At 43.2% G+C, this 14,728-nt stretch overlaps 1 protein-coding gene across 1 annotated transcript in view; it reads left to right on the forward strand.

Moving 5' to 3' along the window:
* PARD3B (par-3 family cell polarity regulator beta) overlaps window positions 1-6,468 on the forward strand; it is a 1,359,033-nt gene extending 1,352,565 nt beyond the window's left edge. Inside the window, exon 21 of the mRNA XM_073541870.1 lies at window positions 5,604-6,468. Within this exon, the coding sequence (XP_073397971.1) occupies window positions 5,604-5,610 (7 nt within the window). The 3' untranslated portion in view covers window positions 5,611-6,468. The remainder of the gene's footprint in view (window positions 1-5,603) is intronic.
* Window positions 6,469-14,728: the final 8,260 nt, after the last annotated feature.

The following is a 14,728-nucleotide window of genomic DNA, read 5'->3' on the forward strand; positions in this document are numbered from 1 at the left end:
GTAAGGCTAATTTCACACTTGCTTTTTTTTGCAGCGCGTTTTTCCCGCAAAAAAACGCATTGAAAAAACGCATACAAACGCATACAAATGCTGCGTTTTTTTCAAGCATTTTTATGAGCATGCATGAAAAAAACGCAGCGTTTTTATGCGTTTGTATGCGTTTTTAGTGCGTTTTTACTGCGTTTGCGGTTTTTTCCAACATTAGGTGGCCCCTCGCACTAACCCAAACCATGACTTTACTAACCCTAACCCTAACCCTGACCCTAACCCTGACCCTAACCCTGACCCTAACCCTAACCCTAACCCTGACCCTAACCCTAACCCTAACCCTGACCCTAACCCTGACCCTAACCCTAACCCTTAACCAAACCATACTAACCCTAACCCTAACCCTGACCCTAACCCTAACCCTGACCCTAACCCTTAACCAAACCATACTAACCCTAACCCTGACCCTAACCCTTAACCAAACCATACTAACCCTAACCCTGACCCTAACCCTAACCCTGACCCTAACCCTAACCCTGACCCTAACCCTAACCCTGACCCTAACCCTAACCCTGACCCTAACCCTAACCCTTAACCAAACCATACTAACCCTAACCCTAACCCTGACCCTAACCCTTAACCAAACCATACTAACCCTAACCTTAACCCTGACCCTAACCCTTAACCAAACCATACTAACCCTAACCCTAACCCTAAACCCTAGCTAACCCTAACCCTAGCCCTAAACCCCTTTAACTAACCCTAACTCTAACCCAAACCCCTAAATTCCATTGTCCAACTAATGGTAAAAAAAAAAACGCATGCGCAAAAAAACGCATACATAAGCATGCCAATGCGCACATATGCGCACCCATAGACTTATAATGGGTGTCTTGCTGTAAAAAAACGCATTGCGCGCGCATGCGTTTTTTTGAAGCAAGTCGGACGCCCAAAAAATGCAACAGGATGCATTTTGTGCGCCCGAGCGCATACCGCAAAAAAACGCATGCGCGGAAAAACGCGTACAAACGCAGGTATATGCGCACATAAGCGCATCCCATGCAAAGTATAGGGAAAAAAAACGCATGCGCTATTTAGCGCTAAAATACCGCGAAAAAAAACGCAAGTGTGAAACCAGCCTTAAACAAGCTCTGCTAATGTATGAGACTGGCGCCTCTCTGGAGGCTGCTATGGTGCTTGTAGTACGCATCGATCGCCGCTTTCGTCAGAGGTCGCAGGAGACATTGCCTGTGGGGGGGGGCAGTTTCTGGTGAGGTTGCCTCGGGTGAATCCATGGAACCTATGCAGATCGCTGGTATATCACATACACATAATAACAAGCATAAATGTCCCTTGCCCAGAAAGCAAGGGGTCTGTTTTTGTGTGGCAAAAAAGGACATTTTATTAATGCTTGCCCCCTGGTACGTAAGAAAGATGTGCCGGCGGAAAAACTGCTAGGCTCGGAGGGTTTGGAGGAGTCTAGTCTGAGCCTTTGCATATCCTCCGTGGTGGTCTCCCAGTGTATGCTCCCTGCCAAGGTAGTAATCGGGGGCCAAGAGCTGTCGATTACTGTATATGTAGATAGTGGTTCAGCCGCTAATCTCATTGATGAAAAGTTTGCGTGGACAGAGGGATTTAAGGTGGAGAAGCTGCCTAATCCTATCTGGGTGGTTACCATCAATGCCTCCCCTCTCTCACAAGGGGAGATTAAAGAGTTTGTGGCTGATGTAAAACTCCACATTGGGGTCCTACACTCTGAGCGGGTAACATGTAAGGTGCTCAGTAATTTACCTGCTCAGGTAGTTCTAGGGTTTCCATGGTTGTCTATGCACAATCCGGTGATTGATTGGAAAACCCAGGACATAATCCAGTGGAGTAGATATTGCCAGGAGAGTTGTTTGGCCACGTGTATCTCCGCTGTGACTCCCAGCATCCCGGAGCCACTGCTGGACTTTGCTGATGTATTTTCTGGAAGAGGTTGTTCAGAGCTGCCACCGCACCGACCCTATGACTGTGCTATTAGGTTAAAACCGGGGGCCAAGTTACCGAAAGCCAGGATGTTTAATAGCTCAGGTCCTGAGAGGCAAGCTCTCAAAGAATACATTGCAGAAAGTCTAAGCAAAGGGCACATCAGGCCTTCATCATCTCCATTGGCGGCGGGGTTCTTCTTTTTCAAGAAGAAAGATGGCGGATTACGCCCGTGTCTGGATTTCAAGGAACTCAACCAGATTACAGTTCGTGACCCATACCCGATGCCACTGATACCCAATTTGTTCAACCAGGTGTCTGGTGCCAAATGGTTTTCCAAGCTTGACCTCAGGGGGGCGTACAATCTCATAAGAGTCCGTCAAGGGGATGAATGGAAGACGGCATTTAATACCCCTGATGGTCATTTTGAGAATTTGGTGATGCCATTTGGGTTGACGAGCGCGCCAGCAGTATTTCAACATTTCATAAATAATGTCTTTTCTCATCTTTTGGGGAAATTTGTTATCATATACCTTGATGACATTCTTGTTTACTCACACGACCGTGATACACACATAGAGCATGTTAGGCAGGTATTGCAGTTGCTCAGGGAGAACAAGCTCTATGCCAAGCTTCAGAAATGTGTATTTGTCGTCCAAGAATTACCTTTTTTGGGTTATGTAATTTCTGTCTCAGGGTTTAAAATGGACACCGCTAAGGTGCAAGAGGTGCTGCAGTGGGATTGGCCTGATAATCTCAATGCGCTTCAGCGATTCCTGGGCTTTTCCAACTATTATAGGAAATTTATTAAGAATTTTTCTATGATTGCTAAACCGCTCACCGACATGACTAAAAACGGTACCAATTTTTCTGACTGGTCTGAGGCTGCTGTGCGCGCGTTTGAATTCCTCAAAAACAGTTTTGCTTCAGCTCCCATCCTGGTTCAGCCTGATGTCTCCCTACCATTTACCGTGGAGGTGGATGCATCTGAGGTTGGAGTGGGGGCGGTACTGTCTCAGGGTCCATCCTTGGGCAAATTGCATCCGTGTGCCTGCTTCTCCAAGAAGCTGTCGCCTGCCGAGCGTAATTTACGATATTGGTAACAGGGAATTGTTGGCCATCAAGTTGGCATTTGAGGAATGGCGACAATTCTTGGAGGGGGCTGTCCATCAGATTACTGTTATAACAGACCATAAAAATCTGCTTTATTTAGAGTCTGCTAAACTCTTGTCCCCCAGACAGGCTCGCTGGGCGTTATTCTTCACCCGGTTCAATTTTTTTTTGACATACCGACCAGGTTCTAAGAATACTAAGGCGGACGCCTTGTCCAGATGTTTTCCGGGTGGAGAGCCACGTGAGGATCCGGTGCCTATCCTCCAAAAGGGAGTTGTGGTCTCGGCTCTCACGACAGAAGTTGAGGCAGAGATTGCTGAGGCTCAGGAGGCGGTACCACCGGATCTGCCTCCTAATAAATCATTTGTGCCACTACACCTACACTTAAACGTGTTAGGGAAACATCACAATACTGTCCTGGCGGGCCACCCAGGGGTTAAGGGCACTCTGGAACTTGTATCACGTCGTTTTTGGTGGCCCAAAATCCAGCAGGACGTGGCCTCATATGTGTCAACCTGTACCACGTGCGCACGGGCCAAGACACCACGCTCCCATCCTGCTGGCACGTTGCATGCTCTCTGTGTGCCCAGTAAGCCATGGACTGAGATTTCCATGGATTTCATTACGGAATTGCCCTCCTCGGCTGGGAACACGGTCATTCTGGTAATAGTTGATCGGTTCTCTAAAATGTCACATTTCGTTGCTTTGCCATCTTTGCCCAATGCGAAGACGCTTGCTCAGGTATTTATTCGTGAGGTGGTCAGACTTCATGGTGTCCCATCTGACATTGTATCTGATAGAGGTGCACAATTTGTGGCAAAATTTTGGAGAGCTTTTTGTTCATGCCTAGGGATTAAATTGTCTCATTCATCGGCTTTCCATCCGCAGTCGAATGGGCAGACTGAGCGTATGAACCAAAACCTGGAACAATACTTACGCTGTTTTGTGTCTGACAATCAGGAAGAGTGGTCGGCGTTTCTTCCTCTGGCTGAATTCGCGATAAACAATAATTGTCAGGAATCGTCTGGGGAATCTCCCTTCTTTTATGTTTATGGTCAACATCCCCAATTCTGTACCTTGCACCAAGGGTGCTCTGCGGGCGTCCCTGAGGAGGACCAGTTGGGAGCACAATTGTCATCCGTTTGGAGGAGAGTAAAGCAGCGCTTTCTAGGTACAAACGTGTGGCTGACGGTAGACGTGTGCCTGGTCTGGACCTGTGATTGGGTGTGGTTGTCTACAAGGAACATCAAACTCAAAATACCATCGCTTAAGTTGGGTCCCAGGTTCATTGGTCTGTTTAGGATCTCCACAATTATCAACCCTGTGGCATTTCGTTTGGAGTTACCTGCCGTATACAAGATACATAATGTGTTTCACAAGGCGTTACTTAAGAAGGTCGTGGGTGCTGTTGATGTTTCTCCCGTGCCACCACCTCCTGTCTTGGTGGATGCCACGTTGGAGTTAGAGGTGTCCAAGGTGGTTGACTTGGGTAGTGCGTCGCACTCTACAGTACCTGGTCCACTGGCGTGGCTATGGTCCTGAGGAGCGGACTTAGGTGCCGGCTTCGGACATACATGCGGACCGACTGGTTACAGTGTTTCATCGCTGCCATCCGGACAAGCCGGGTCCTCGACATTGTGAGGTTCCTGGGGTCCCTCGTAGAAGGCGGGGTACTGTCATGTCGGACACTGTTCGCACCAGGGTGTCCGGCAGACAGCGGTAATACCTCATCCTACCACTTTGTTCTCAGCGGCGCTGGTTGGTCTTCTGATCCGGCTTAGATTGTGTTAACCAGGTTGTCATTCTGGCTGAGGGCTTAGCCACGCCCTCTGTCTTTAAATTGTCCTGCGTGACTATGGGCGTCGCCGACTATAGCTCTTGCCTTGTGCTAGCGATACCGGTCTGGAGTGGTGGTCTAAGGAGCATACTGTTTCTGGTGTAGTATATTCTGTTGTTGCCATTTTGCCTCCCTGTGTTGTATTTTTTGGTTGCCCTTGCACATTATTGTATTCTCCTGTGTGTACGCGGTGTGGTGCATTTCCTTTATCCCTGTCCGTACTTATTTGTGGGGTATGGTGTTTGGTCTCCTCACTGGGTGGAGAGTGGTGGGTTCAGCTTAGGGCTGGACAGGAGACAAGGACAGGGTGGAGGCCCAGGCAGGCACACCTTCAGTGTAAACCCTGGGTTGAGGGACAGACAGGGTTTCCCCTAGTCTGAGGGACACCGCAGGGGCCCCGGGGTTTTAGCCTGTAGTTACCTAGGCTTCCCATGACAGTATGCAAGCATCAAGATGACTGATAAAATTTCCATGTGGTCTGTTATAAGCTTTTTTTCTCACAATTCCAACAATTTCCTTTATTCAACTCATGGACGGATGATGATCACATTGCAATTCTTGGATTGTCACACTCAAGAGAGCTGCCGGCCAGTCCGTGGACTACAATGCGTTCAGTTGCTGCTCTGCTGTTCCCATTACTGCATGCCGGCGACTGTTTACTTTGCTGCAGTGATAATGGGCTTTCTTTCATTTGTAGATGCTGAAGCCATCAATTGGTCTGCCCTGTACACTGCTGAGGACAGAGATTCACTGCATTGCTCAGGCATGGAAGACGGCACATCATCCTTGCTAAGAATGAATGCCAGGGAGGACCAGACTGATGTTGCTGGCTTGGCAAGGGGTTTCAACAATTTCCCTCATGTCTGAATAACTCAAAATTCTCTCATTGGGATAACACATGTAAAATCTCACCTTAGGAAATCTTGAACTTCTCTTAAATGTTGGCTTAATGTAAAACAATAGTCATCCTATTTTCTGCATACATTTTCTCTTTACAGTTTCTGCTGATATAAGAGTTTATTAACAAACTATGATGGCAGAGTAAAGATCCATTTAATTAGCAGACCGGTTGCACTAAAACAACAGCCAATCTTTATACATTTACCTGTCGGTGGTCGTTTAATAGTCTGCCCAATCAGACTGACCACAGTAACGATACAGACTGAGCGATCTGTAATTGCTCAGTGCATATTCATTGCTATTATTCTCGGCAGCACAAGTCCTGTTTAAGAACAATGATCATTTATGAACGACAAAAGTTCATCAGGTGATCGTCAGCCTGTTTACACTGAAAGATTTTCGTGAAAGGAATTTTCTTAATAACACTCATTCACTTTCAGTGTAAATGCAGCTTAAGAGTTTTAGTTTTCTTAACTCCTTTTTACAACTTATTTTGGACATAGAATTAAGCTGTTGGTTTGGACACACTGTAGACATACAGTATATTTGGGTCATTTAAGCATGTATTTTTCCCATGGGTAATATTTGAATGCTTTGTTCTTTGTCAGGCAGTAGATGCTGAAGTAAACAGTATTTCTGGATGAATAAAATGAGAGAGAAAATCCCGAGATCTCAATGTATTATTATCCCTCTATAAATCACTGCTGAGGTCACATCTTGCATATGGAATCCAGTTTCGGGCTCCACATTTTAAATAGGATATTCAGAAGTTCAAGTCAGTCCAAATTAGATAATTACATGGGATTGAGGCCTTTCCTATATTACGTAGAATGGAGGCCTTTCATATTATGGGAGGGTGGAAAAGTTGGGCTTTCTTAGATCACAAAAAAATAGGAGTATATCTCATTTATCTGTAGAAATACATGTGTGGTCAATAGAAAAGACTCGCACAGCATTAATTTCAAAACTAAAATATTAAAAATCACTACATATAATAAAACATTATGCAAGATTATGCCATATGGTAGTTAAAAGCAAAGCTAGAATGGAATACAACTACGACTGGCAATATATTTTAGGGGAAAGTGATTAATAATTGTGCATTTGGTTCGGACAGAATTGGGAAGAAGACCTGTACACTATGTATTAACAATGTTTCTTCTTCTAAACTCAGCCGATCTCATTAATCTCTGGCCATTAAATGAACATTTAAAATGTCAATTTTGAAATCCTAATTTTGCATATTATCAGCTAGTTCATATTTAATGTTCTTATAGTCATCCATAAGCTGAATGAAATATTCCACTCTCCCTGTCGTTGGCTCTTGGAGCTCACCGTGCTTATAACTAATTCTTGCTCTTTTAATTAACCAAATGCATATTAGTATTTAAGCCTCAATGACATTTCTTTTTTTTTTTTTTTTTTTTTTAGGAATTAATGTGCGCTACTTGAGAAATTGATCATTAATACACATGCTTGTTCACAGTCCACAGAAAACAAATCATTTTAGTCCCAGAACAAAATAAATCAAGATTCAGGAAAGGGACAAGCAGTCCCTTCTTGCAGTACAGTCACTCTGTGCAAAGCACAGACTGAGGGAATAAAGATACCCAGATCATCTATTATCATGTACCAGTAATAATATGGGAGTGTCAAGCAATATTCTACCAAAATTAACAAACCGAAGAGTAACTTGTAGCCTCATTTATAATTCTAATGTTGATCACAGTAATGAGAAAAAAGCCTACAAATATGAACAATTTGTTCTGATATTAGCAATTATTCCAACAAAAATTAATGCTCCATGAATTATCTGACACATGATAAACATGTCAGGTCTCTTCCATATTGAGTTTATTAAGACAGAATTAGTTTTAGGTTGGTAACATAGTTACATACTTACACACATTGAAAAAAAGACTCCGGTCCATCAACTTCAACCTTTCTCTACCAGATATACATTCTCTATCACTAGATAATTTATAACCCACAATGGGATGTGAGAAAAGCCTAGCCTTTTGTAAATGCTGTTATAGTGTCTGCCATTACTACCTCTTGTGGTCAGACATTCCACAGTCCAGCTGCTCTAACTATAAAGAACCCTTTCCTATTTAACTGGCAGAATCTCCTTTCCTCCACACAAAATGGCGCTCTTTGTAAGGTCTTTGGAAGGAATAAATCATGTACCGTACAAACATATTTTTTCATCAAATATAATGTGACACATTTTCTAATGGTTTGGTTTTTGTGTTGCTTGCGCATGAGAATGTAAGTGAAAAGTTCTGCTTTTTATGGAGTGATAATTTACAAAGGTTCAGAAACACTATAGGAGACAAAAAGCGCCAATAGGGTCTTATATGGTGGTAATTTTGAAAAAAACACTTGGTTTGCAGTCACCTATGATTCCACAATATTAGAGCGTATAGGACTCATCAGAGTCGACAGCCACCACAGATCCACAGGTAAATTCACTGACCGATTCAAAGTGTCAAATTGAAAGGAATGTGAATATTCCCCGCACTGCTGTAGCATCTCCTGAGGAAGAAGTCGTACTGACTTCGAAACGCTTTGAGAATAGAGAATAAAATACCATCCTTTATCATCTATATGCCTGGATCATTATTGCTACAGCAGCGCCGGGAATATCCACGTTTCTTCCAATTTGAATTTACAAAAGTTGAGATTGTGCCATCCTCAGTGGGTGTCAGCTATGTATTACAGCTTCCATCACTGCAATTGCTTGGAATTGAGAAAATTCAGATCCTAGTGTGGTATCCCACAAAGTGGCCATTTCTATTGGATACCAGATATATTGTATGTTTTCATATAAATGCTGTGAATTGTTACGTGGACTGTGGATTTTAAATACATTGTGATACCTGCTGACAGGCAGCACAAAAGGGTTAATTTTCTCCACAGGCTTGATCAGGTGACACAGCTCTGTTTGAATATGCAGAAGGTTCTGGAAAAATGCCTCAGGGCAGTCAGCCAATAACAGCAGCTCTACAGTCACATAGAAGGAGGAGGAGTCAACTCCTGGGGGGATAGTTTTATTTTGAAGTGGCAGTTGGTGGTCGGACATCTTGAGAACAGGAAGCCATTTTGTAGGTGAAGGAATTACCTACTTTCTCCCTGCCTGCTTTGCTTAAAAAGGGGACTCACATGATAAGGGGAGTTAATAGTCTTCATATGAGGAAGTCTACCATTGCACCTCTAGGAGGAAAAATTAGCTCAGGGCAGAAACAGAGCACAGTGCTGAAGAAGAAATATTCAGACTTAATAAAACCAGAGGTTACTAAGATCTGCCTGTGTGCAGGTACACAGCAATCATCAACCGTGTACCTCAGTTTACTGCTGTTTTTAAATAATAATTTGCCCCATTACTTTCAGTAAAAGACTTCTGTTTCAAATTATTCTGGCTGCTTCATGACTGGGGCTCAAATACACCAACTACTACCACCATCATCGTTTTCTGCCTAGAGGCAGTTACTGTGCAAACATTGTATTGTGGCGTTTCCTGTTTGTGTGTAATCTGAGAAGGAAAGACTCTTCTGACAGAAAGCTTGGCCACTGTAATATACATCATACCCTGTCAGGAGTACAACCCTCAGCCATACACCACTTGAGAACGCCACCCTAGCATCATGATCATTTAGTTGCCCAGGTCAGTCAAAAGATCTAAACTGTTAGGTAGAGGAAGGGGGTTCCTTATGTCACCCCATCACCCCAAACTATGACATGATTGTGGGTTGCAATGGGTTGTCAATGCAGACTGGGGCCTATCAATGCCTCCCAGATCTGTCACGTGTGACGCCTACCATGGCCATTTAGGATGTGTCATGCCTTTTAGCATTACCCTGACAGGCATAATAGAATGCAATAAAGAAGTATTGTAGAGTGATATATGAGTGATAGCGATAGCATGGTCAGGTGTACTAGTCATCCAAAAAAGAAAAGTGAAAATGGTAATTCAGAGGCTTGAGACATTTCTAAAAGAAAACTGGCAATAATTGTTCTCGTTCATTGAGTAAAGTTAAAGGGGTTATCTGGGACTTTTGTAATTTTTTTTTTTTACTTATGGGGCCAAGAACTTACCAGCAGGTATTTGCTAAAGCTACCTGCCATTTCTTTATATCAGAACAAGAACAAGACTAAAAAAAATAAAAAATACTGTATCGGTTCACAATGTAATCATACAGTTTGGTCAAAAACATATAAAATTTTGGGGTAACATACATGATACAGAAAACAAGATAAGATGGCGTGCTGTAATGTATGAAGCCATTAGCTCACTTATTAGAGAACACATCCCTATACTTTTTCAAGATGAAAAACTCACGTCCATTTCATCCAAACCAGTGCGGCTTGTAGCCAGAAAAGCTCCTCGATTTTGAGATATTCTCTCACCAAGTCTGTATCTAAATGAATCTATAATTTCTAACACCTGAGTAGCAACAAAAGGGTCATATAAGTGTGGACACACATCGTCTACACATGCTTCAAATATATGGAAAATACTAAAAAATTTTCTTCCCAGTGACAAAAAATATGACATATACACCTACATGAATTGCAATAGCTCATATTTCATTACCTGTACCCTTTGTAATTTACAATATGAAAAAAATCAGGATAAGGAGTCAGTTGTCAGACACAGTGAATAAATTAATTCTTAAAAGCTTGGCAGTATCAAAGCATTTTGCAGCACTGCATAATGGTGAAGTTTCTCCCTTTAGAATACCAGGTACTTTAAAGTGTTAAACAACATCATAATGGAGGTGACAATAAGAAAAAACTCATTAACCAGAGAAACATGGTGGCTGTATATAATTAGAACACGATCACCACTAGGTATGAACGTTAGGCAAGACCTGATCTATCATTATGAATAAGACCTGGTTTCATTACACCTCACCTGTGCTTTGAGTCTCCTCAGGAATTGGTCCTATAAAGTTAGCTGGTAGGTCTAGGATATGACGAAACACACCGTTTTTTTAGTTTGTCTAATGCAATGATTAAAGACATGTACCCAAAACGCCTTTGCCAGATCTATTAATCTCACAAGTGGTGGTGGGTGAATTGTGTTTGTGGATTTTACTGACTATTTGAAGAAAAGCTTGGAAGTTTTTGCTGGATCTGCCTGCTGCTGGAATTCCTCTCGTCTCTAATGTATTTACATAGTTACAAGTGTACACATTGGATATAATCATATTGGAAGTAAAGATTCTTGTTACCTATTTAAGCCAAGTGAGTTGATTACCTACCTGTTTTGCCCGGAACAAATCTCTGCTGACACAGAACGCTCACGGACTTGCCGGTGATTTTGCTGCTTCATTTGACCCCACATCAACAGGGTAACACTTCCTCTTCTGGTATGCTCTATCGATGTGACATCAGTAATCCATGAAAGACAGAACAAGCAGGTAGTTAGTAACTACCTGCCTATAAGTTCTTAGCCCTATAAGAAAAAAACACAAACATCCTTGATAAACCTTTTAACGAGTCATTCATACAATAAATGTCATAACACCAAATGCCATATAACTAAAAAATATATATACCATATATACTTGTGTATAAGCCGAGATATTCAGCCCATTTTTTTGGGCTGAAAGTCCCCCTCTCTGCTTATTACACGAGTCAAATACGGGGGTCGGCGGGGGAGTGGGGGGTGTCAGAGACCATACTCCCCCCTCCTGGCACGGTCTCTGCAGCCCACCTGCTTCCCCCATAATCTCAGTGTCCCAGCTGTTCCTGCATTCAGCGGTCACATGGTACCACTCATTAAACTCATGAATATGCGCATATTTAATGAGCGGTACCACGTGACCGCTGAATGCAGGAACAGCCTGGGACTGATGAGTATGACGGGGGAGCAGAGCAATACTTACCGCTTCCCGTTCCATCGCTGTCTCCGGGTCCTTTGGCTATGACTTAGCGGAGGGCGCGGTGACGTAGCCAGTGCGCGCCCTCTGCTAACGTCACTGCACAGGACCCGGGAAACAGCGATGGAACCGGGAACGGTAAATATAGCCAGTGCGTGGGGCCTGAGCCAGCGGCTACACTGGTACCCGGCCCCCAGCGACGAAGAGGTAAGTATGTCTTGTTTTTTATGGCAGCAGCACATGGGGTGGTATTTTATGTAAGGAGCATCTTGGGCCACCAGTAATCCCTGTGCATCATATGGGGGGTATTTATGTATGGAGCATCTTGGGCCACCATTAACCCCTTTGCAGCATATGGGGGGTATTTTATGTATGGAGCATCTACTTGGGACACCATTAACCCTTGTGCAGCAATATATGGGGGTAGTTATCCTTGGAGCATATTGTTGGGCCACCATTAACCCTTTTGCAGCATTTTATGGGGGGTATTTATCTATGGAGCATCTTTTTGGACCACCATTAGTCCTTGTGCAGCACCACCCTCGGCTTATACACGAGTCAATAAGTTTTCCCAGTTTTTATGGAAAACTTAGGGGGGTCGGCTTATACACAAGTATATACGGTATATATCACTGTGTATATGTGTTGGATTTATAGTTCTGCATTATGATTGATGCATCTAGAGTGGGAGTGGGGCACACACAAATCCCTCAGTACTTCATGGCTTTCCACAAAGCAGCCATACAGCCACCATCTGCCACTGTAATGTGGCGTGGGACTGTATTCATGGGAGAGGTACTCGTCTCTTGCTCCCCGGCACGTTACAAGAAGGTGGGGGTCCTGGCTGGGTGTGTGAACTTGTGTCGTGGGAACAGTACGCCCATGCAGGCCGCATGTAACTGATGACGCTGGCTTGCCAGGACCAGATGTTAACCAGTTCATGAAGGGAGACCACCATTTAAAATTAAACTTCTTTTTCCTGATGAATAACTTGATATGAACTATATAGAGCAGATAGGAGGCATTTTTTCTCCCAGAACATTTCTTTAACCACAGGCAACATGAACACACACATCTCCTTCTTCCCTGAAAACACTCTATTTTCTCCGCTTACTTCCTCTACTCTCTGCACAGCCCAGCACACTATCTTGGGAGCTTCCGTTTTACTCTATGGGAACCGAATGGGTCAAGGTGTAACACTGCAGCCCTTTTTCCTCTGTGGGGAGCTCTCTGGTCGAGGTGTTATTCTACAACCCCTCACATCTACATAGACTCCATCCTGTAGCAACGCATTCTGTGATTTCTCCATAGGAAAGGAAGTGTCCCAATATGGTGACATTTGACTTTCTGTAGATGCATAGTAGCTACAGTTATATACTTTTTCTCGTCCTTTTACTTCCCTTTACTTTTGCCTTTTGTTATCTCTCTGACCAAGACTCTGTACCATCCTGCTAGAGTTCCTGCCCCAGGCCCCGATATTCATTCTCTCATTCTCCCTGTCCTAATTCAGGACTGCTACTCACTTCTCTTACTATCTGCTCCAGTAGTTCCTCTCTTGCCACAGAGGCACCCACTACATGCAGCACTGCTCACACTAGGCTTGAGGTCTTTACTCTGCATACTCTGAGCTCTTTCTGACTAGCTACCAGGAAGTTCTTTCTGATCCTGCTGCATGGCACCTCCCTCCCTGGACGTAACTCTATCTTATGCTACGCACAGTCTGTTGTTGCTGGGCATACTTTAACAACATTATTGGCATTTTGTGGCCGCCATCATACTTAACATCACCTAACATTACGTATCACACAGTACACACTACGCATTACACTTTACAACAAATACATGAAGGCTTCTCAAGTGGGCAATATGCCCATCCCCCTACACCACCATACAGCCACCATGGCAATTTATAGGTGAGGGTTGTCTTATGAATCTTTTTTGCATTTTTTTTTCCCCAAGTCTTATGAATGTGTTGGGATTTTTTGCATGAAGACTTAAAAACACTTTAATGACAGATGTCAATTGCTTAATTTTAATACACTACATAAAATATATTTGCAAAAAATAAAACATATTACAATACAAGACTAACAATTCTATGACAGTTTCTTAAGGTTTATTTAAGGGGTGCTTTGCAAGAATTGGGGAACAAAACCTTTAGTGTGCTTTAGTGGTTTTTTTAGGCATCTAATTCAGTTATAAAAGAGACAGAAAATTGTTCACTTGAATAGAAAGGGGAAAGGGGCACACTGTTTTTTGGTTGTTTTCTGACTAAACTACCTGTAATGCTCCATAATTGTTTGAAAGAGCTGCAGTAATTGAGCACTTGTATGCAGCAAGTGCAGGGCTAGCCAGGGGTCCTGAAGTACTTCGCTGTACACTCCGGCAATGACAGAGCAAGCTTGTTACCTTCAAACTCCTGCTTTGTAAATCAAGCGAGCTTCTCCTGTGTGACTGCCAGGTGTACAGAATGTATTTCTAAATGGCACCAAATGTGGTAAAGCTCTGTCCTGACTCCACTTAGCACTGATTTTGAAGTGGGCTCATTATCAGATTATTTTGTGCCGGCCTTGCACCTGAGCACTGTATGCATTTCACTTTAACTGATTGTCTCAAATGCACACACTATGCTGCCCATGGGAGTCGCACCACAAACATTTCTGTGCCACACTTATGCAAAATTAATCTGCTACCACTAGTAAGAATGTAGCAAGTTGCTTATTATGAAAGTATAATATACTTGACCTCATAATTTTTGTAACTTACTTAAAAAGTAGATAAAAAGCTTGCCATACCAACTGCATTGGATACACTTCTACATGTGGCAATTCTTTATATACTTTTAAAAACTTTGGCTTCTTTTGGATCAATTAATAAAAATAAATTACTAATATACTTAAAGGCTTTGTCTTGCCTTAGACAACAAGTCTGCAGTCACCAGGCAGAGCTCATAGCAATCCGGCACTGACTACCATAGAGGTTTCCAGGAGACCTCTGGTTGTTGTGCCTACCCATCGATGACCCGCGATGACGTGAC

This window comes from Dendrobates tinctorius, unplaced genomic scaffold (genome assembly GCF_039654945.1).
Source record: "Dendrobates tinctorius isolate UK_male_01 unplaced genomic scaffold, ASM3965494v1 ptg000125l, whole genome shotgun sequence".
In the NCBI taxonomy this organism is placed as follows: Eukaryota; Metazoa; Chordata; class Amphibia; order Anura; family Dendrobatidae; genus Dendrobates; species Dendrobates tinctorius.